This window comes from Perkinsus marinus, assembly GCF_000006405.1.
Source record: "Perkinsus marinus ATCC 50983 genomic scaffold scf_1104296931330, whole genome shotgun sequence".
Lineage (NCBI taxonomy): Eukaryota > Perkinsozoa > Perkinsida > Perkinsidae > Perkinsus > Perkinsus marinus.
Genome location: NW_003215793.1, coordinates 92,402 through 115,357, shown reverse-complemented (window position 1 = coordinate 115,357; position 22,956 = coordinate 92,402). Strand labels below are relative to the sequence as shown.

Below are 22,956 nucleotides of genomic sequence, written 5' to 3'. Positions count from 1 at the left end.
ATATCCATACGTACTACAGTGGAGTTTTCCCCTAGTGATATGAGAAACACTAGTGAAAAACATATTTCACGACTACCACTGCATATCACCGCGAATATCACCGAGATTTACGCCACTTCACGTAAAACGAGTGAAACTCCAGTGATACAAAGACATACTAACACAGCATAAGGAGGCACTTTCCTGAGGACAACCATACTCACCGGAGCTCCATACACTCTTGTAGCGGTTTCTATTTCCTCAATCACCCATGTGAGTTGTTCTTGCCGACGTTGGTCTGCTTTCCGATCTTCACCGGCTTTCAGATGGATAGATGCCACCAGCAGTTTCCAGGGCTCACTAGTACCCTACAGTATAGTGTTGGAGGAATATATATGTTCACGTTCCTCAGCTGAGTTCAGCAGTTTCCCTACTGATTATGCAAGTTACATGCACATTCGAGTTGAGACCCAAAAACCGTCCAAATTTCCCCGAATTCCCCTATTTTCGCCAACACATGTACTTGGTGATGTTCATATTCTGCACACTCCCATCCACGGGATACTTACAGTGGATTCAGACTCGCACTCGAGTAAAACCATTGATAGAGGAACCCGTAGGTTGGTGTCAATCTTGGACAGATCCTTCACAAGACGCCAGTTCTCTCGCTTATAGAACACGCATGTTCCATCGCTGATACAAGTGAGTTCGATAAACATACAGTAAAGTTTCACCCGTCTTACGTGATACTCATATGAAGTGAATTAAAATTACATCGTAGTTATGCGTTTTCACTGCTGATTGCGTTTTACGCGGAGTGAAATGTGGAATATATGTTCTTCACTACTGTTTTTCATATCACCGATGAAACTCCAGTCACTACTGTAATTTGAAGATGCGCTCTAATTGTGTACTTGTATCTTTTTATCCTTAGCTACATAGCGAGTTAAAGGATCGCTTATTGGGCGAGAGTCAAGAATATGTGTTGTTACTTATCCTTACGCCCGCTACCTTGCGTTCACCCAGTAGAACAGAAACCGACCATGACACCAAAACTGACCTAAACCAGCCCAGTTTGAGTCCAGGCGCTCGTATTTTGTATTGGAATGCTCCTTCGTATCCAAATTTGCTCAGAACAGGATAGAACCAATGGATGAAATGATCAACTTCTTGCAGACATATTATTGATGGTGAGTCTCGCAATATAATCTGAGAAATCACGGGCTGAACGGAGCAGTGTGGGGAGAAAATATACGTGTGTTGGTGACAATGTGAAAATTTCCAGGAGATTCCGGAAATTCTCGTGGGTCTCTGCGCACTTACCACAATTTTTACATAAACACTTATGATTATCAAGAAAACTCCTGAGCTCAGCTGAGGGAATCAAACATATATTGCTACTCCAACACTGTGTTCACTCCTGAGCTCAGTAGCTGAGTAAAGCAAACATATATTCCTACTCCAACACCGTGTTCACTCCTGAGCTCAGTAGCTGAGTAAAGCAAACATATATTCCTACTCCAACACCGTGTTCACTCCTGAGCTCAGTAGCTGAGGAAAGCAAACATATATTCCTACTCCAACACCATGTTCACTCCTGAGCTCAGTAGCTGAGGAAAGCAAACATATATTCCTACTCCAACACTGTGTTCACTCCTGAGCTCAGTGGCTAAGGAAAGCAAACATATATTCCTACTCCAACACTGTGTTCACTCCTGAGCTCAGCTGAGACAAGCAAACATATAACTTATTCCTCCCACCCTGGGTGTTAACCTCGTATTATGATTGTGTAAACAGATCATACGAGCCAGAGAGATCTCACTGATATGAGTTGTTCTCTCCGCTTTTCCCAACTCTCAAATGCTGTTGTGAATGAACCGAAGTCGTTGCCCCGCAGGGAACATTTCGAATGTGGAAATAGCGTGTCGATTTCCTCTGAATATTGCGACGTGTGGTATGCTAAGGAAAATCAAATAGAACATAAAACACATATCTTGCACATGCCTGGTCGCGGCCCTGAGGAGAGTCCCCGAGCCAGGGTGTTCCACTGCATGACCTGCGAATATCAAGACTTCATAGAATTTTAGGAAATGCTTACTGTAAACGGACATCCTGATGCAGTATTAGTAACTGATCGAACAGTACAGCTCTACAGCGCTGAGTGGCAATTTGATATGTGTGTTTTCTATTCCGGGATTAATGATAGAGAACAACTTGTCGCTATCATAGTCTCGAAAGGTTACTTTTATCACATCACATGTTCATAGCAATGTTTACATTGTTTATGCGATATAGTTTCAGATCGATTCTTATTAATCTCGGAAAATAACACACATTAGCATCATATCACGCATCGTCAAAGTCAGATCATGCTTAGTTGCTCAACAGTGGTGGGTGTTGGGATGCGAGTTGAACGAGCTCAGTGGAGAGCGTGGTTCATCCCAGATCCAGCACCCACCACAAGATGGAGTGAGCGAACACTATCTTTGCCCTGCCCGGACCACTGTTGAGTTTAATGAAGTTTAATCAATCATGCTTAGTTGCTCAACAGTGGGGGGTTTTGGGATGCGAGTTGGAGTTGGACGAGGAGCTCAGTGGAGAGCGTGGTCCATCCCAGATCCAGCACCCACCACAAGATGGAGTGAGCGAACACTCTTTCTGCCCTGTCGTCAAACTTACTCTCTTTCCATGTCCGTCCGAAATTCTCATCAACGACAACTCGGGGGGAAAATGTGGCGTCCTTCAAGACCGGCAAACGAACTTGACTATGCCAGAAGCAATCCATGTCAACCTCATCATTTCCAATAATCAACCTACAGTAGACCAACACTTGTCGTAAGGATACCTCGAGTCCTCAAGATATGCACCTGGTCAACTACATATGTTGGTGACAATGAGAAAATTATGGGAAAATTTTTGGTGTTTTTTACACTCCTGCCCGAAATTCTATAAAGCTCAGCTGAGGGAAGCGAACATGTATTCCAACACTGTCATAATGAGTTTCAGGATACAAACAAGATTGTTGCATAGGAGTGCACCGATGAAACTCACCGAGTAGTAGCATAGTTCTCCTTGAGATTCGTTTTCGGAGGAAACACCTTGTACCTGTTGAAAATCTAGCCATCACAGAATTTCAATTCCTGCTACAATACGCGCAATCTGAAGAGTCCGTTTTGTGTCACCGGTGTAGTTTTTCACAAGAGCTCTACCGGGGCTGAAATTTCATATACGGGCTCTCCTAAGAGTAGCATTTTTTCAAATATGTCATGAATTCGGAGCGGAAAATGCGCGAATTTTCGCAACGTTGATCAGAACAAGCCGCCAGGGGACACATTTGCTATTTCATCGAAATTTTACCCGTTTTACGTGAAGTGGCTTAATACTTAGTAAAAAACGCGTAGTACTTACTGAAAAACGCGATATTCGCGCTAAGCAGTAGTCGTGAAATCCATTTTTCACTGGAGTTTTCCATATCGCTAGGGTGAAACTCCATTGAAATTTCTGATAATTCATTAAAATCAGTCGGTAAAATGCTAAAAAGCTGGCACTTTTTTTCCCAAAAAATCGGAAAATTATTAGAAATTGGACCACAAAGATATACTATAGAGTGCTTACCTTACTCCACCATCCACGTCCTCACGTTCCCACTGTATGTCAATGTCATCACTCCGAAGCGCCAGCGAGGTCACTTTCACAGTCGGCAGGGAAGACCTAGAAACAGTTCTATCACGAAATCTGAGAAGTCCTACGCAGTGAACAACACTAATACTGGAGTTTCACCCGTGATATGAAAAACACTAGTGAATAACTTTTCCACGACTGCTGCATATCACCACGAATATCGCGTTCTCCACAGACTTTTACGCCACTTCATGTGAAACGGGACTGTTCTTTCCTAGTCTACGAACCTGTCATCATTCGTGACGAGTTTTATATTAATAATGGCGGCCTCGCCCAGCGAGTCAGCACACGGTAGAAAACCATCCTCAACCTGGATTGCGAACCGGGCAGGCAGAATCTGATCTCACGAGAATGTACAACGATCAAGAAATGGAGTTTCACCCGTTTTACGTGGAGTGACGTAAAGCTCGGTGAAAAGCGCGATATTCGCGGTGATATGCAGTAGTCGTGAAATATCTTTTGCCTTGGTGTTTTACATATTACGCGTGAAACACTAACTTGAGAAATGGGGTTTCACCCGTTTTACATGAAGTGGCGTAAAACTCGGTGAAAAACGTGAAATTCGCGATATGCAGTAGTCGTGGAATATATTTTTCATATCACTAGGGTGAAACTTCAATAAATATTATATGTTATTTAGTATAAAAATAATTGACCGATGCGTTTCCCAACAGGAACTTTCGATGCAAGTTTGAGTTCGTATGGCATCAGTCGCCGTGATATTTGCACATGTGTTTTGTCAGACCGATTCATCTTAATAATATATATGAGAAACAGAATCGTGTTATAATCATCGACGATGACCGTTTGAGGTAAGTCGGGAAACTTTTCCGATGATAAACTTATTTGCATTTCACTCCAACTTCGCAGTGTTTTAGGCTGAAACTCCAACAAGGCTTAGATGTAAAACCATACACTGAAGTGAAATGGTCATATTATTGACCATTTCACAGCAAAGAGCAAACATCTTCGATGAGTGTGATACCTCTAGTCGAGCTCTCGCAACAACGAGCGTCTCCGACTTGTCCGATCTGCCGATCTCAACAACCTAAAAAGGCAACGATAACGACGAAGACCGTCACGCAGTGTGGTGGAAAACGTTCATGGTTTCTCACATCTGTTGGTGACAATATGAAATATGTGAGAAAATTTTTGGGGAGTTCATTTCAATTCCTTTACATTTCTACTCTGGTACGTATATGAACTCCTATAATCATTGAGTGAACTCCTAAGCTCAGCTGAGGGAAGCAAACGTATATTCCTACTCCAACACTTTGTTCACTCCTAAGCTCAGCTGAGGGAAGCAAACATATATTCCTACTCCAACACTGTGTTCACTCCTAAGCTCAGCTGAGGGAAGCAAACATATATTCCTACTCCAACACTGTGTTCACGTTTTTTCAGCTTCGCTTCCCTACCCTTAAATCAGCATTCCGAATACAGAAGTGATCTCGAGATTTCTTCACAAACTCAACGAGTTCGTCCAGAATAACCTGATGAGAAAAATTCAAAATCTGATAACACAATTTTGAGTGCTGACCTCAACGACAGACACATCGGCCTCAGCCGCTGGCGCCTCGAACCTGCAGGATCAATGGAGTTTCACAACCCGTTTTACGTGAGGTGGCGTAAAACTCGGTGAAAAACTAGGCGATATTTGCGGCATACTGTAGTAGCCGGGAAATATGTTTCTCACTAGTGTTTTCCATATCACTAGGGTGAAACTCCAATGTTGCAGCAATTTAACAGAGTTTCACCCGTTTCACGTGAAGTGGTGTAATACGCCGTGTATGTTTTCCCCACCGATAACACAAGTGAAGTGTGAGATATGTTTTCCACTACTGTTTTTCATATCACCGGTGAAACTCCGATTTATTATATTATCGCGATCAACATCAGGCCATAAGTCTATGATTGATAAATCCACATAGAGTTTCGCCCGTTTCACGTGAAGTGGCGTAATACTCTGTGAAAACCCCAATATTCGCGGTGATGTACAGTAGTAGTGAAATATATTTTTCACTAGTGTTTTTCATATCACTAAATGCACGAGACATACTTCTGAGCGACTTCCTCGACGCTTCTTGCGACTATCTCTAACACGGTTGGAAGCAGTTGAAATGAAATATCGAGTACAGCTTTGATCAATGCGCTCATACCATGTAACTCGTACCTGCTGATGAAAATAAAATCCCTCTTGGGGAGGCTTGTGTCAATTTGATATGATGCAAATGTGCGTTATTTTCCGAGATTAATGAGAATCGATCTGAAACTATATCGCATAAACAATGTAAACATTGCTATGAACATGTGATGTGATAAAAGTAACCTTTCGAGACTATGATAGCGACAAGTTGATCACTATCATTAATCCCGAAATAGAAAACACACATACCAAATTGGCACTCAGCGCTGTATATTATATCACCGATCACATGTGTGCACCTCAAATCAAACTACGACTCACGCCGGTTTCTCTTCTACTCCATCGATCGTTAGCATGGCACTCAACAACTGTAAAGAGTCCTCTGATGCTGAAGAAACTGCCTCGAATATGTCCTTCACAATCTAAGCACAGGAGTAGCAAGAGTTGCTGGGCTGCGTTGGAGTAGGAATATATGTTCCCTTTCCTCCGCTGAGCTCAAGAGTGAGCACAGTGCTGGAGTAGGAATATATGTTTGCTTTCCTCAGCTACTGAGCTCAGGAGTGAACACAGTGTTGGAGTAGGAATATATGTTTGCTTTCCTCAGCTACTGAGCTCAGGAGTGAACACAGTGTTGAAGTAGGAATATATGTTTGCTTTCCTCAGCTACTGAGCTCAGGAGTGAACACAGTGTTGGAGTAGGAATATATGTTCCCTTTCCTCCGCTGAGCTCAAGAGTGAGCACAGTGCTGGAGTAGGAATATATGTTTGCTTTCCTCAGCTACTGAGCTCAGGAGTGAACACAGTGTTGGAGTAGGAATATATGTTTGCTTTCCTCAGCTACTGAGCTCAGGAGTGAACACAGTGTTGAAGTAGGAATATATGTTTGCTTTCCTCAGCTACTGAGCTCAGGAGTGAACACAGTGTTGAAGTAGGAATATATGTTTGCTTTCCTCAGCTACTGAGCTCAGGACTTTCCTCACTAAATATAGAAGTTCATTTACGAATTAGGTTAGAAATTTCCTCAGAATTTTCATACAGGCATGTGGTTGACCATGTGCAACTTTCACCACACTCGTATCGTCAACGAGTTCGCCATCACTTTTGACGACATTTTATACAAGAGCTTCTCACCAACCAAAGCGATTTACCTCCGGTTCGTTCACTTGTCCCCACAGCAATATCCGACGGAATAATATCGCATGATCGTTTACAGTTGGCTTCACATTTCTCTTCTAAAGCGGAGCGTAACTAGACTCTTACAAAATTTTCCTCACTTCGCGATAATCCGCCTCAAAATCCATCATCAGTTTAGTAGTCCGGTAGTTCTGCATAAACATCAACATCTTTTCATGCGTTGCATTCTATACCAATGCTTCCTCCACACTGTCCACGTCCTTCTTCGTCACCAGTGCCTTCACACCCGCGCGGTAAGTCGCCGGTGCGACTTCTGCTAAAGCGCATTCGTCAGTAAGCATAGCTCGTCTGAGTTTCATATTTAATGTTATCATCAACAGTCTTGAACTCACATCACAACATGTTTCACAATACTCGATGATTCTAATAGAGGTGCAATTCGCGCGATACACGCTTCGCCGATCACGAACAACTTCACGGCGTTGATGTCCTCGAGCTTCGCTGAGAGTATGATGCTACGGTTGAGTACGAGATTGAACGCCAGTGGGAAAATACCAATTTAATGATGTAATGAGTTGATCGAATTACGGTAACAGGAGTTGCCGTTTGTGTGAGACGAAAATCTAGACAGTGATAATCAGATGTCGGTAAAGTTGTAGAGTGTTACAGTGAGTGTTGTACAGTGTCAGTTGTTGTCTGAGTTTCGTTTAGACAGTGAGTCGATTTGGCATGCAAATGTTAAAAAAATTCCGAGAATAGATCTGAAACTATATCGCATAAACATTGCTATTAACATGTGTTGTGATAAGAGCAACCTTTCGAGACTAGTTGTTCACTATCATAAATCCCGGAATAGAAAACACACATTTGCATATGAAATTGACCCCCGAGCAACCACCTGAGGCTTTCGGATCTGTCATAGTTGCTCTGATGTGATCAGCGAGATCATCTGGAGTCTGGAGAAAGAAGGTCAGCAGAGTGTCCCGAGTCTAATAACAAGTCATAGACACTCTCAATCGGTGTGAGGGTGCGTAGGTAAAATTTGTGGAAATTTTGAGGGAAATTTAGGAAATTCCCATTGAATTCTCTACCCAAATTTCTGTAATAAAATTGCAGAGTCAGCTGAGGAGAGCGAACATATATTCCTCCAACACTGCTTGTGATAAATATACCGCAAATTGCCACATTTTCTTACGTGCTCAATAGCAACCTTCGAGCGGTTACTTCTCGTGGGATTGGTGACCAGGCTGAAAGTTGGGTGTCAACTCGACAAGAGTTGAGATATATAAGGCGTACTTTAGTTCTGCCAGAAATCGGTTGCAAAGTTCATCTGAGTATTCCAAGGGCACCTATAAGTAGTACAATGGGAAAATGGAAGACGTTTACAGTCAATCTGATATGATGCAAATGTGTGTTATTTTCCGAGATTAATGAGAATCGATCTGAAACTATATCGCATAAACAATGTAAACATTGCTATGAACATGTGATGTGATAAAAGTAACCTTTCGAGACTATGATAGCGACAAGTTGTTCACTATCATTAATCCCGGCATACAAAACACACATATCAAATTGGCACTCAGCACTGTAGAGTAACTCACATGGAAGCTTTCGCGTACATCATTAACATCAACTTTCTCTCCTCCAAGGATTCTTCGACACACCTCAGTCTCATCCATACATAATGATGACACTTCCTATGATATTAGCAAATGCAGAAAGAGAGCGTCAACAGTTTTCCAAGCTCACCGAGGACTCCACCGAATCTGCGCTGTAGACTTCAATCTCTTCAAATTCGAGCCTGAACGGTTGAGTTCGAGGAATTATGGTACATTCGAGCACTTCCTGTGAAGTACACGGATTACACGGATTAATAGAGTTTCACAACCCACTTTACGTGAATACTCTGTGAAAAACGCGATAGTCGCGGTGATATGCAGTAGTCGTGAAATATATTTTTGATCAGTGTTTTGCATATCACTAGGGTGAAACTCCAAACATATGAAACATGTTCACTTTTTTATGGGTCTCGAAGACTTTCGATTTCCGGAGCTACGCGTGCGCGACGGACAAGACAGAATTAAATCGACATGCAAGAAGCACTTTCGAAGAGTCAGAAGTCGGTATCCAATTTACCCTGATTCATCTTCATCAGTCGCTCTACTGGGTTCGGCTGATAAAGCAGATGATAGCAACATTAGCCACGGAACTACTCACGTATGCCGAGACATGCTCTGGCTTCAACTTGCCATTCTGAATGGCGCCGGGCTCGCATCTCTTCGTCGTTCATAATTCTCCAATGCGTTCCAGAAGAGTGTTGTTCCTAGAATGGTTTGTGTGATGTGACCGATTGAGAATATATAATTGTAAAATATATAGTTTTTCATAATATCTTTATTAATAATGATTATAGATATATATATTATCTAATATTGGTATACAATGTGACATAATATTTTTAATGAAAATTCGGCGGCTGCTTTTGAGCGGAGTTCTTCTTGAGAGAGTGCAACTTCAACTTAGAATCTATATCATCTAGTTGGGGAAATATAAATTCTAGTTTCAGTCTCAATTTCACGCTAGGACTCGAACCATGGCGGCGATAGGTTCGAGCCTCTCCCCAGCGGTCGTGGTAAGGAGCCAGAGCCCTCAAGGTCCTAGGCAGTTGTATTTAATATCACTATGGCATATAATGGAGTTTCACCCGTTTTACGTGAAGTGGCGTAAAACTCGGTGAAAAACGCGATATTCGCGGCCTGTAGTAGTCGTGAAATATGTTTTTCGCTAGTGTTTTTCATATTACGGGTGAAACTCCAATATTGATAAAGATATCCACCGTCAAAACATCAATAATAATGGGCTCACTTGTCCCTTGCTGAAGTCAAAGACGTTTGCCCAATCGTTATGCGTGATCGTGAGACCAGCTTTTGCCATCAGCTCACTAAAAGGCGTCGCGAGTTCCTACCACGTGAAAGCATCAATTATGCGTTTCATGATGTGTGAATCACCCTAGGGATATCAAGGGGACCGAATAGCATATCGTGGGAGCTCTCTATTATAGGGTGACCCGGTATTTGCAGAAGGAGTTCGCATTCGTGACCTGGCTAAGGGAGTACAGGAACCCATTCAGCTTTGAGAAATAACGTCCCTCAGGGTTTGATAACAATGAGGAGAATGATGTTTCTAATGTGATGACATTTACATGGGAAATTGATTGAAGAATGTTGAAAATTCAAAATGAGTTCCCCCCTCGGGAACATTATAGGTTTATGGATGATTCCCCGAGGCAGTTGCTGAGTGTCGATCGCGAGCACGTTTAGGAAATCTCGAATAACAGAAAGCTCACAATCTCTGGTTCGTAGTTGCTGACAAATTGCCATAAGGCGAATCCCAACACAGTCTCGCAGGAATATTGACCCTCCCACAGGCCCAACGAAAATCGAACCTGAACTCGGCTCGTTTAGTTTACAGTGCTAAACCGTGCAGCAGTGTCGAAGGAATATATGTTTGCTTTCCTCAGCTCAGCTTGAGAGTTTGCTCACTAATTATACAAGTTTATATACGAATTCGGGTAGAATTATACAGAAATCAATGAGAATTTTCTAGAATTTTCATATTATCACCAACATATGTGGCTGACCATGTACTGGATTCTATTCACCGAAGTCACCAGTGGACTTACAATCTTTGCACTCGTCAATGAAAACCTGTGAGATGTGGTCCACCAGGTAAATCACACAAGCCTCGCATCGATCGATACCTACTAGGCTCGTGCATGAATACAGGAGTGAACATTACTGAAATCATATCCGCGAATTTCGCCGCGTTTTCGGATTAGTTTCTCGCCAGTTTTTCCGCTGAATATGAAGTCTCTGGGGTCCGGACGGCTGGCTTGGGCGACCGACGGCATATTTTGCAATCCAAGTTGAAACTCCACAAACGATCACTCGAAGAATTTTAGTCGTCTTTCCTGAGGAACGCGACATAGGGAGTTGGTAGGCCAAGTAACGAAGGGCGACACGTTGGCCAACGTGAATGAGAGCCGTTAAGTATATGGGTGAATCTATCAACTCTGTCTACTGCACACAATCATGCTGTCTCCATTTCAATGGTTCAAGGATACATCAGTATCACGACTACAGTACTGCTGCATGGAACATCGAAATGATAGATGAATTTTCACCCATACCACCCGGAAGTGGGGTTGGATCGACACTATGAAATCACTCATCATATACTCACCCACCCTACTACTACTAGTAGGGGATAGAATAAACTAATACTATAGATAAAGTAACAGCGAGGTGAGCAATAACGGAGACAATTGTTGTGTTACAACAGTGGCACATCACACAAATTGAAAAATAAAAATAGAAAAATAGTAAAAATAGTAAAAATAGTAAAAATAGTAAATTGTAAAAATAGAACGATACCCGTTTTGGAACAAGCCTTATCGATATCAATCCTGAAGACCATTTATGGTTCTCTGATCACTCTCAGTGTACTAGTAACCAAAATGCTGAAAAGGTGAATAGCAATGTTGATCAAGTTTTGGTATTCGTTTTCGATGTGATTTTGCCCTGGAAGTCCCAGAGAATATGATCGCATCGCGAAGTGGGTCAAAAAACGAACATTGAAGCGGGGATAATGCAACTCAACATTGCGTCAGCTTCAATAACGTCGATCTAGAACGAATTGTCGTGAGGTGTCTACCATAACTCGTGTAACTAATGAGATTGTTAAACGAACAATCGTGAAGTTTCAGACTCAGAAGCTAGGAGTGATGCGTACAGTGAGCCGTAATAGGCAAATTACAAAATCCGAGAAGTTTCGGGGAAATACATGGTGTTTCCCAGTGAGAGATAGCTCGTTAGAAAGAGCTTGGAGCCCGCTTTTGAATGATATCTTCGGATTCCAGATATTCTCCGTGAGCTTAGTGCCATATCGCGTTGATTTACCAGGAAGAAATCGACCTGAACTTTTTCGCACGGATTTTGAGCAATTTCTACGTAACTCGATTGTGCATAGCTCGTGCGAGGCCAGAGCGTATTCGGAATTCAAAGATACCATTGAAGAGTGCAGTCCGGGATTTTCCTGGTGAACTGTCCATCACTGGGAAATTAGTTGAATTCTGAAAAAAATGAAATTGAATTCCCATAAGGGACAACGGGGCGGTAACCAGAACTGAGCTCGAACGTGGAAATAGACGATTTTCGAGCGGTCGCTTTTTCCATGCTGTGTCTCTGGCGCGCCACTTCAAGTTGACATCAGCGCGTGCCATTTCCGCTCGAAAATTGATCGTGCTATTATGATCGCGAATCGTGATGGAAAAAGACCACTGAGCAAACTCTGATTTTTAGCTATCATAAATTAACTCTGAATGAGAACCACCCACTTCATTTTCGCCATATTCGCAACCTCCCTAGTTGAAGCCGCCAAGACATACCACTCCTCGGCTAATGAAGATGACGATGACTCTTCAACCCATTACGAAGAAGTTGACAACGATGCATCTGACGATATGGATTGGGGAACTGATCTCACTAGCTCTCCTAAGGACAATCTCGACGAGGGCGCCACTCAGGAGGAGATCAATGCGAAGAACGAGGCTTGGAAAAAGAAGGCCGCTGAGAGGGAGTCGAGACGTATCCAGGAAAGGGAACAATGGCAGAATAATTTCGCTAACAAAGTCGGTCTCGGGTTGATCATTCGCAAGCGTGTTATAGTTCGTTTGCCTCAGACAAAACAAGTTACGGAAAGTTTGGAGTTTCCCAACGACGTCCCATCAGTCCCCGCTTTGGACTCTGCCAGAGCTGCCAGTGAAGATAGCGGGACCGACGCTCCAGATGATGAAGGGCAATCCGCAGCATCACCGTCGGAGGACCATGCCACGGGGGGAACCTCAGAAGGCGCTACCTCAGGTGGGGACGAAGAAGCAAGTCACGAAGAGGGAGATGGCGCTCCCACCGAAAGTAAGCATCTCATTAGGAGCGTTGGAGTAGGAATATATGGTCGCTTTCCTCACCTGAGCTGAGGAGTTTCCTCGATTATTATAAAAGTTTACTTGGAGTAGAGGTGTACAGGAATCAATGAAAATTTCCCGAAATTTTGTCGGAATTTTCATGTTGTACCATGTGCATACTTGTTCTCCGCTGATACGTTTTTGCGGTTTTTGAATCAGATTAATTCCAAACTGTTTCTCTCAGGTTCTGATGACGGAGTGGTCGAAGCCGCCCCCTCTGAGAGCTACATTCAGAGAGCTGCTCTCAAGGGCAACTCTTCCATCGAGACCACCATCGTTGAGAAGAACAGAAACGTTAAGACGGATTCACCCAAGGCGAACAGTTTCGTTGACCTCGATGTGTTACACCCTTCAGTAGTGGATGCAGCGGTAAGTTGCACTTGATATTCGATAACTAAAAAATCGTCCAGGAACTTATAATGGAGTTTCACAACCCGTTTTACGTGAAGTGATGTAAAACGCGATATTCGCGGTGATATGCAGTAGTCGTGAAATATGCTTTTCATGTCACTAGGGTGAAACTCCAATATTTCCGGGGGAAACTCATTTTGAATTTCCAACATCCTTCAATCAGTTTCCCATGTAAATGTCATCACATTAGGAACATCATTTTCCCCATTGTTATCAAACCCTGAGGGACGTTATTTCTCAAAGCAAACTGGGTCCCTGGTTCGATTCGTGAGTTCAGATATACAAACGCGCCCAAAACGTTCTAGACGGTTTTCACCTTCTACGAAATCGAGTTCAGAAACTGGGAGAGTTGACTAAGTCGTAAGTTGACAATTGTCCCCATGGATAATCAATAACGGTTGTGGTATTTATTTATATTATTGTGTTCGCAAAAACAAGAATGTTAGTAGGAGTTGAAAACTGAGGTTGTGATTCCATAGTGAGGGATGTCAAGTCGCATGGTTTCCCCTCGGTGATAGCAATAGCTAAACTGAATAATGCCTGTCCTACAGTGGGTGTATAGAAAAGTCGTCAGACTAGCTCAACAGTAGAGCACGAGATGATGATCGACTGCTAACATATTACAGGCTAGGATACGTATGTATATAGATATACTTTGTGTGCTAGGATACTTACCCTACAGGAGTTATGACCCTTTCGTGAGACTCTGCGCCAACTCGCATCTCGTTCGAGATTCCTCTACATCAACATGATACCTTCTTCGTACACCTGCTGCACGAGTACTTTGTGTATTATCAGTTTCAGCAGTAACACACAAAATGAAGTTATCTATTGCTGGTGAATCGGCTATGTGGTCTAAACCCATTCAGCTTTGATAGGAGCTTTTAGGGAAAATGATGTTCCTTACGTGATGACATTTACATGGGAAACCGATTGAAGAATGTTGAAAATTCAAAATGAGTTCCCCCTCGGTAACATTATAGGTTTATGGATGATTCCCTGATGGAGACTATTCCGAGACTTCATTTTTTTCATGGAGATCCCACCTCAGGGGCAGAAGTAGGATCTGTCAGTTCACAAACAGAAATCAATTTCCGAGTCGGTGACAAATTTCAAATAGCATTAGTGTCTAATACACGCAACACCATAAACGGCGGCAAGGAACGAAGAAACGAAGAAACGTCAATCGCTGAAGCAGAGAAATCAACAATTCTTAACTCTGTCAAGACACTCCCACATCAGGATGGAATTGCCGCGTATGACCGCCATGCCGATCTCCCGTTTCTCTGTCCTTGATACCAGTTCTACCTACAGTGTGTGTCAATTTGATATGATGCAAGTGTGTGGTATTTTCCTGATCTAAAACTATATCGCATAAACAATGTAAACATTGGTATGAACATGTGATGTGATAAAAGTAACCTTTCGAGACTATGATAGCGACAAGTTGTTCACTATCATTAATCCCGGAATAGAAAACACACATATCAACTTGCCGTACAAGGAATCACAAGCTCTAGTGTGAGCCAACAATCTCCTTTTCGTGACTTCGTAAAACAAGTGATATCAACGTGAAGCGAATGACAAAATTTCCAAGCGTTCTAGAGTCTATATTTGTACTCTCGAGTTCAACAATCTCAAAAATCTAGACATGCATAACTGTTTGATCGCACTGTATTTCATATCTACGTAACATTATAAGGTATATATGCTACCAAATGATACTACTCGAATACCTTGGAGTTTCACAACCCGTTTTACGTGAGGTGGCGTAAAACTCGGTTAAAAACGAAAATTTTTCACATCACTAGGGTGAAACTCCAATGAATAAAATAATACTGGATAATCATATGTTCATCTTCATAAATATTTACTCTCAAACTTACCGCATTATCAAGAACAAGATTCATGAACTGGTCATAGCCGCGCACAACTCCCACGACGTGTCGGTCAGCATTCAACTTCACTAAAGGGAAAAATTGCTCAAAATTTGGTAAAAACAGAAAATTACCATCGATTCTTTTCTCCATGAATCTACGGAGATCTGCTCCAGCGCCGGCCTTCGGAATGGATGTGTGTGTAGCAGACATATGCAAAGGCAATTGAATTCTACTCACAAACACGAAATTATTTTCTATTCATTTACGGTGAAGACAGAGCAGTGCCGAATCAGATAAAACTTGTATCATATCAGCAATTGGAGTTGTTGTATAAACAACAACACAACACACATACGGCCAACTGCGATGCTTCCTAGTCCTCAAAATGTTTAAAGCATAGCTCCAGAGAAAAGGTAGAGGATATCTCCCCTGCGGGACAAAAGTCATCGACATGATGACAACAGACCTTAAGAGGCTGATGTACAACATCGATGCGAGTCTGTCGTTTGACTTTACCACCACTATGCAATAGCTGATACAAAACCAACTGCAACCACCTCACACATTCAAAAGCGAAAGCCCATGTTACTACCATAGAAGAGCAAACACCTCGCGGTCGTTGTATACTATGATGCTCTAACACCATTAATGCAGCACTTCGACGAACATGTCTCGAAAAATGATAATTTTTCTGACAATTTTCAAGACGTAATATCTCTTTCACTATCAGTGTTGAAGGGATATATGTTCGCATGAGTTTCCTCGGAAAATATACAAGTTTACATAAGAATTCGGCTAGGAATGTATAGAAACTACCTGATAATTTCCCAAAATTTCCCCGGAATCTCATAAGGTCATCAACACCTAGTGTTGCAAAATACAATAATAATTATTGTATATTCGCTTACGAGGAAAGCGAAAATATATTACTATTAATAATATATATCACTAAACATAACACTAATAGGCTTAGGTTTCGGGTTAAAATTAATATATGTTCGCTTTCCTTACCCGACCTTAGGAGTTTCCTCAGAAATTATACAAATTTACCTACGAATTCGAGTAGAAGTGTACAGAAACCAATAATAATTTCGATTTTTTTTCTATTTTCACCAACACATGTCGTTGACCATATGCATACCCCAGTGAAATCAACAACAAAATGAAATACAAGAAACTATTCCCTCTCAACAGGATAACTACACATTCACAATTGCCCAGGAGTAGTAAAGCTTTTACCACGACATAACTCGGTTAAACCTTCTCCGCGATAAGACACCAGTGGTGACACCTCGAAAAGCTCGTCACCCAAAACGTGTCCGCCTGCATTTTCTACCCATTTCCTGAGAAAAATATGTTCGCTTTCCTCAGCTGAGCTCAGAACAGTTTCCTCACTAAATTTATACAAAAACCACCAAAAATTCCCAAAATTTTTCTCGTTATTTTCACCTATGCATATTCTCCAACACTGTACTCACTTGCACATCGCCGATACGGCTTTCCTAGCAGTATCAGGGGAATCTTGATCAGCACCAAAAGGGTTCTTGATGGGAGTGAACTCGTCACTTCGACTGCACTCGAAAACAACAGATCGATCGGCCATCTCGAAAGCATCAAAAATGAACGCTTCAAGCTTCACACCGTTATTCTTCGTCGGCTTGACGGTTTTACCTGGGTAAAAACGTCCCACTTCCGGAGTTTTATACCCAAACATACTCACCGTTTTCATCAGCACTTGCAATTTTCTTGTATGCTAAATGATAGCGACTATTCATCTTCGAAATCGCTTCTCTCAAGAACTCAACCGAGTAAAAATGATTGCATATATTTCCGGCACCGAAAAGAAGTTTGCCATCCTGCGCTTCAGCCCTCACCATAGGGTTATCAATGCCAGCCGCAGGATTATACCTAAAATATAATTTGGTGAAAAGAAAAACACTGAGAATTTCACCCTAGTGATATGAAAAACACATTTCACGACTACTGCATATCATCGCGAATATCGCTTTTACACCACTTCACTTAAAACGGGTGAAACTCCACTCCAAAAAAATATTACAAATCTGAATACTCCACCACTGAACATTTTCCGTCCTTATTTGCAATAACTCCAATTTTCTCATCCCATGAGCTTTTCCACACGACTTTGTTGCCAACTTGGGCATCCTTCTCGATGCAATAGCCGACGAACCAGGGATCACCCGGTTTCACAATAGCGTTATCCACAGAGAAAACATGCAAATATTTAACTCCCCACACTTCCAACTTCGATAGCACCTGAATATACGTGATACCAAAATTCTATCACTTTTTCCTTTTTTTACCCCTTCCTTTTCCAACGCGTAATATATACCTCCGTTCCCATCTGGGCTGACGCTGACCTTAGATTTTGATTCCATAATAAGATTCCCATTCAGTGATAGTGCAGGTAGAGTACCTTAACGGTCACTACATAACATTGGAGTTTCACCCATCTTCTCGAAAAACATATTTCACAACTACTGCATATCACCGCGAATAACGCGTTTTTCACCGAGTTTTACTCCACTTCACGTAAAACTCCAATTTACGAGCTTAATTTCACCTTGTGGGAAAAATAAAACATCCTCCTTAGGGTAACCGAAGAAATCATGGTCCTTGAAAAACTGCTGAACATAGTTGTGATTCAGCGGTGAAGTCATAACCAGAAACGGAAGGCGAGCGCTTTCTTCACCCGACAAGGCCCTAAAAAGGAAGAGCTCATACAGTAACCACAGATATGAGAAAATACGAACATGATCAACTACACTTCTGAGGAAAAACGAGGAAATTCTTATTGCTTTCTGGACACTTCTACTCGAATTTTCATATAAATTTTGAGGAAAGCGAGAACATATTCCAATACTGGCGTTTCGCCCGTGATTTGAAGAAAAAAAACACTACTGAAAAATATATTTCACCGCATACCGCGTTTTCCACAAAATATGACACCACCTTACTTACTTCAGTCTAGTCAGCCTCTCAGCAAACAGTTGAAATATAGGCTTAGCACTTGGGAGACCAATATCAACCATACCCTTGGATTCATGCACGCCTAAGCCCATTCGGGTGCCCTGTCCACCTGCTAGGACGCACCCGGCAACCTCGCCGGCTGCTATGGCGGATAAACCCAGGGCCTAAGCAAAGACTATAAAATCGTCTCAGAAAAATCTTCAAAAAAATGTCGAATTCAGCGAGGGAAAGTAGCAATCGATTCTCGTAGTAATGAGCTCAGTAGAAGGAAACGAGCATATACTCCAACACGTATTTACCTATACAAAGATCATATACTAATATTGGAGTTTCACCCTAGTGATATGAAAAACACTAAAAATATTTCACGACGACTGCATATCACCGCGAATATCGAGTTTTACATCACTTCGCGTAAAACGGGTGAAACTCCATCAATATTCCGATAATTATATTCATGATATCATAATATCAATTACATATAATTTAGTTTCAATCCTGAAAAAAACAAACCCAACATTGTACCTCCCAGCGCTTGATATCTTCAGGAGTCATAGAAGTGAGTTTCATAACATCGTTATCATTCGGAGGTTCATATTCAACCTCGGCAGTTTGAGCTTCTAGATCTTCTTTCGCCTGAGTAGAAATCATCGGAAAAAAATAACAGAAAAATGTAATATTAAGTATATAATTATTGAGGCAATGAGAAATTGGAAGTCAAAATACACAGAAAAATGTATAAAAATGTAAAAAAATGGTAATGAATATGTAAAAATTTAGGAGACAATAAACAATTGAAAGTGAAAATAAACAGAATTGAGAGACAATAAACAATTAGAAATAAAAATATTCATAAAAATGTAATAAACTAGTAATAAATATATAATAATTTCAGAGAATTGAAATTGAAAATAAGCAGAAAAATGCCCGTTTTTAATAGTAAGTATATGTTGAATATATAGTAATCGAGGCAATGAAAATTTGGGAGTAAAAATAAACAAAAAAATGCGCGTCTTTTTAGTACTAAATTTAATAAAGTTAAACTATACTAGAAAAAAACCCAGAAAATTACTTTCTCCACACTAGCCTTGATTTTCGGGTAGTCGATGCTCTCGAGTTGCTCTATAAGGGCTTTAGCTTCTGCGTCCGTACACATACCGTTATCGATGAACTTGAATACGTGGGACTGTCCCCAGGCTTCGTATTTACTCCTGAGAGCGCTGGGAACCACGGCTGCAGTTGACGCCACCATTGTGACACTACACAGATATATAACACTGTTGAAAAAATAGAAGTATGACAACTTCATACGGAACGATTATATTTGGGCGAATTCGAACGAAGTTGGGAATAATTCTCCCGGATTAAATCGACGCCACCGAAAATAAATTATGCAAGGTTAATAGTGAACTAAGTGATAGAGTTGACCTTAGAACTCAATAAGTGTATATTCTCAGTCTCATAAACCACTGCTAATTACAAACAAAGCTCCCAGACAATTCCTATATGGGAAATAATTCTGCTATTTAGAGCCATAGCTAGTACTAATGTGATAGTAGATTGTCGCTCAGTAGAAGAGGCTGATGCCGATTGGCTATAGAAAAGCTTCATTACTGCATGGAAAAAATTCCGGAAAAATGTCGGGTGCCGGGATCGAACCGAAGCAATTCCGGGCTCAGAGGCTGCAAGAACAGTGATCACTCTGGATCTAGGATGGACAATACTCTCCGCTGAGCTCCTCCTCGTCGTCCTCCAACTCGCATCTACTAATAAGCAACTAAACACGATCTGACGGACGATATGTGAGCGCAATTGCCATGATGTTGCTCACAGACTACTAGAACTTTCTGGAAGGCACTATCTATTCGAGTTATCCATCAGCTCTCGCTCCAGTGATCCACTAGTTATACTAATTATTCACACTTAACCATGGGAACTTTGATAGAGTTAGTCGACTAGGTGGTGTGGAGAGGATCGAAGACTCGCAGGGCTCCCCCCTTAAGCGTTGGTCACGTGACAGGTGCCCAACTAAGTGGTGTCGTATCACGTCTCACACGGGTTTGTCCCGTCACCCACTCCACTAGAGAAAACTGTCAGTTACCAATAACTTTCCTTCAGAATCCTCTGATTTTTACCGAGCTCGCTCGCCCGTCGAATCACTTCCTCTGGAGTTGACCCTAGCCTCTGGCAAGACTTTCCATGTATTATACGAGTACATGTTGTATTCTTATGACTTATGAAAGCTGCGCTCGCCCGACACGTACAATACCAGGACTATAGGGCACTGCTGAACCTTTTCAAGACGCAACACAACGGGGTGTAATTGTGTAGAACGGAGTCCTCACTGACGTAATCTTCAAGCAGGAAGCAGAGAGTGAGCAACAAATACGATCAGAGACGATTCATCTCGGCCTTATTTTCTATCTACTCGATCAATACACATGAGTTTCCATACACGATGGAATCGAAAAAAAACGAAAATCATACGTACACATGAGTATTGTACACAAACCAGCGAGATTTTTCCAAAATTTCCCCACACTTTTCATATTGTCACCAACACAACAAGTTGACCATACGCATACTCCCCCCCCCACTGTTCACCCTTTGTGAGTCTATAGTCGTTGATTATCCAAGCGAGCCGAACGAGGAGATCAAATCCCCAAGTTCCAATATCATATTTTCACTCAAGTTGAACACAATACAGATATGCTGATAGAAAGTTATTCAGTATGAGGCTCGTGCATGCAACAGCTACTCACAGCTCGGGGCCATCACTTTCACCCGACGACTCTGAGAAAAAACACCAAGTTGATTCACTCGCCGAGGTCGAGTTACCTTCATCGAGCCCGTCACCATGGTCGCCCCGTTCTGCACTTTGACCATAGAGAGATGAACGCCATTTCTAAGGGGGAAGTAAATTGCACGATGCGTGTAAATTTGTTGCACATGTGTGGTATTTTCCTGATCTGAAACTATATCGCATAAACAATGTAAACATTGCTAGGAACATGTGATGTGATAAAAGTAACCTTTCGAGACTATGATAGCGACAAGTTGTTCACTATCATTAATCCCGGAATAGAAAACACACATATCAACTTGGCACTCAGCACTGTAGACTCTACAGTGTAGAGCTGTACTGTTCGATCAGTTACTAATACTGCATCAAAGTGTCCGCTCACAGTAAGCATTTCATAATATTCTATGGAGTCTTGATTTCGAAACATTCTTCACATTTACATACCTCGAAATCCTTCCCGGACACTTCAACAACAGAGTTATCGAAAGCCTTGAACTCAATCATCGCTCCGCTTTCCGTGCTAGCATCGTCGAAATGTGTCGCGAATGTACTAAGGCAATTCAAAATTCAACAACATGTGTGAATACGCTACCTTCGTTCTCTACCACCCGCCGATACACTAGTTGGCATCTGTCATGAAATTATCTTCAAAAACTATTAAAAATTCTCTCCAGCTTACCACACCCACACATAGGTAGTTCTTTGAGGGCATTCGACAACATATAATATATGGCAACGGGCTCCTCCCAGCTTCTCGTGAGGAATACTTATGATGAATTATATGCAACACGAATAGCCCAACTCGACGTAGGACACCAGCGGAGCTGACCAGAACGTGATAGAGGCCAGCAAAGCCGAGAAAAATTCGCCTACCAAATGATCGGATTCACCACCCGTTGCAGAACAGTTATCCTGAAATTCTCATTTCCCCTACAAATCGTCTTATACATTTTGCGATCTCGTATATATTTCGCCTGATACGCATTCACATAACGAGAGGCTCAGCAAGGAGGAGCTCACCTGAGCTACCACTTGGCGTAGCACGTTGAGCCCTCGCAAGAGCCCAGAGCGAACTCCACTGGGGTTGTTACTGCCACATTGACAAGAATACATTTTATAATATATTTTTATATTCGAGTTTCACCCGTGATATGACAAAAAACACATTTCACTTGGCGGAAAACAATGTTAGTGTCGCGGAAACATATACGTCCTATGATTCACATGGAGTATTACGCCACTTCACGTTAAACGAGTGAAACTCCATCATTTTCATAAAAAGATATCGCCAAAACAGTTCTAGTAATATCACCCTCCCCATAAAAGGGATTACATACCGTGTAAAGTAATTCACAAAGTTTATCGCGCGTGTATGTAGCGTAGTAAAAATTGTTGGTGACGATCTGAAAATTGCGGGGAAATTTCAATACTTTCTCAGAGAAGTTCTATGACGTATCTTCGGAAACTCTTCTGAGCTTAGCTGAGGAAAGCAAACATATATTCCTACTCCAACACCGCTTACTTGCGAACTATATCAAGCGCCTCAAAGAATGCCTTGCGATGCTGAGAGTCTTCATCCTCCTTATTTTCGCACTCTACCAAATAAAAAAAATATCAATAATTATGATAATTTTTCATCGTCACCTATGTGGGTATCAAGCGCCGCGGAAAGTACTATCGCCATATCAGAAGCCGCCATTTCACTGAGGTTAAGGTGGTCCACTTGACCAGCTGCTGATGGTCCTATTCGAAGACTCAAATGTGAAAGTCATTTCATGTTACCGTTACATATCAAAATTATGGAGTTTCACCCGTTTTATGTGAAGTGGCGTTATACTCTGTGGAGAAATATGTTTTTCATATCACGGGTGAAATTCCAATAACATAGTCTTGCAAAGCATCCATT

At 41.8% G+C, this 22,956-nt stretch overlaps 8 protein-coding genes across 8 annotated transcripts in view; 1 reads left to right on the top strand and 7 right to left on the bottom strand.

The window, feature by feature from the left end:
* The window catches only part of Pmar_PMAR004387 (hypothetical protein), a gene marked incomplete at both ends in the record, with an annotated part of 4,660 nt that extends 3,962 nt beyond the window's left edge, over positions 1-698 (bottom strand). Inside the window, 2 exons of the mRNA XM_002786680.1 lie at positions 204-347; positions 549-698. Coding sequence (XP_002786726.1) covers positions 204-347; positions 549-698 — 294 coding nt within the window. The remainder of the gene's footprint in view (positions 1-203; positions 348-548) is intronic.
* Positions 699-3,026: 2,328 nt separating this feature from the next.
* Pmar_PMAR004386 (hypothetical protein) lies at positions 3,027-6,917 on the bottom strand (the record flags this gene model as incomplete). Its single annotated transcript, XM_002786679.1, has 8 exons — positions 3,027-3,084; positions 3,595-3,690; positions 3,888-3,997; positions 4,646-4,708; positions 5,079-5,153; positions 5,201-5,243; positions 6,128-6,228; positions 6,906-6,917. The coding sequence occupies 8 exons, from the start codon at positions 6,915-6,917 to the stop codon at positions 3,027-3,029; spliced, it is 558 nt and encodes a 185-aa protein (XP_002786725.1).
* Positions 6,918-9,971: 3,054 nt separating this feature from the next.
* On the bottom strand, positions 9,972-10,388 carry Pmar_PMAR004385 (hypothetical protein; the record flags this gene model as incomplete). The annotated part of the gene is made up of 2 exons (XM_002786678.1): positions 9,972-10,043; positions 10,290-10,388. Coding segments are annotated over 2 exons (171 nt in total), but the record flags the coding sequence as incomplete, so codon positions are not given.
* Positions 10,389-10,596: 208 nt separating this feature from the next.
* Positions 10,597-10,853, bottom strand: Pmar_PMAR004384 (hypothetical protein; the record flags this gene model as incomplete). The annotated part of the gene is made up of 2 exons (XM_002786677.1): positions 10,597-10,703; positions 10,742-10,853. 2 exons carry the CDS (start codon positions 10,851-10,853, stop codon positions 10,597-10,599), a joined length of 219 nt encoding a protein of 72 aa, XP_002786723.1.
* Positions 10,854-12,323: 1,470 nt separating this feature from the next.
* Positions 12,324-13,740, top strand: Pmar_PMAR004383 (hypothetical protein; the record flags this gene model as incomplete). Its single annotated transcript, XM_002786676.1, has 3 exons — positions 12,324-12,915; positions 13,150-13,334; positions 13,654-13,740. The coding sequence occupies 3 exons, from the start codon at positions 12,324-12,326 to the stop codon at positions 13,738-13,740; spliced, it is 864 nt and encodes a 287-aa protein (XP_002786722.1).
* Positions 13,741-14,579: 839 nt separating this feature from the next.
* Positions 14,580-15,466, bottom strand: Pmar_PMAR004382 (Small nuclear ribonucleoprotein G, putative; the record flags this gene model as incomplete). The annotated part of the gene is made up of 3 exons (XM_002786675.1): positions 14,580-14,684; positions 15,263-15,342; positions 15,388-15,466. 3 exons carry the CDS (start codon positions 15,464-15,466, stop codon positions 14,580-14,582), a joined length of 264 nt encoding a protein of 87 aa, XP_002786721.1.
* A 163-nt stretch (positions 15,467-15,629) lies between these two features.
* Positions 15,630-18,898, bottom strand: Pmar_PMAR004381 (UDP-N-acteylglucosamine pyrophosphorylase, putative; the record flags this gene model as incomplete). Its single annotated transcript, XM_002786674.1, has 9 exons — positions 15,630-15,788; positions 16,548-16,599; positions 16,735-16,927; positions 16,977-17,164; positions 17,316-17,533; positions 17,581-17,693; positions 17,841-17,980; positions 18,239-18,411; positions 18,773-18,898. The coding sequence occupies 9 exons, from the start codon at positions 18,896-18,898 to the stop codon at positions 15,630-15,632; spliced, it is 1,362 nt and encodes a 453-aa protein (XP_002786720.1).
* Positions 18,899-21,452: 2,554 nt separating this feature from the next.
* Positions 21,453-22,956, bottom strand: part of Pmar_PMAR004380 (hypothetical protein) — a gene marked incomplete at both ends in the record, with an annotated part of 8,673 nt that continues 7,169 nt past the window's right edge. Inside the window, 5 exons of the mRNA XM_002786673.1 lie at positions 21,453-21,600; positions 21,924-22,024; positions 22,071-22,140; positions 22,573-22,645; positions 22,695-22,753. Of these exons, the coding sequence (XP_002786719.1) occupies positions 21,453-21,600; positions 21,924-22,024; positions 22,071-22,140; positions 22,573-22,645; positions 22,695-22,753 (451 nt within the window). The remainder of the gene's footprint in view (positions 21,601-21,923; positions 22,025-22,070; positions 22,141-22,572; positions 22,646-22,694; positions 22,754-22,956) is intronic.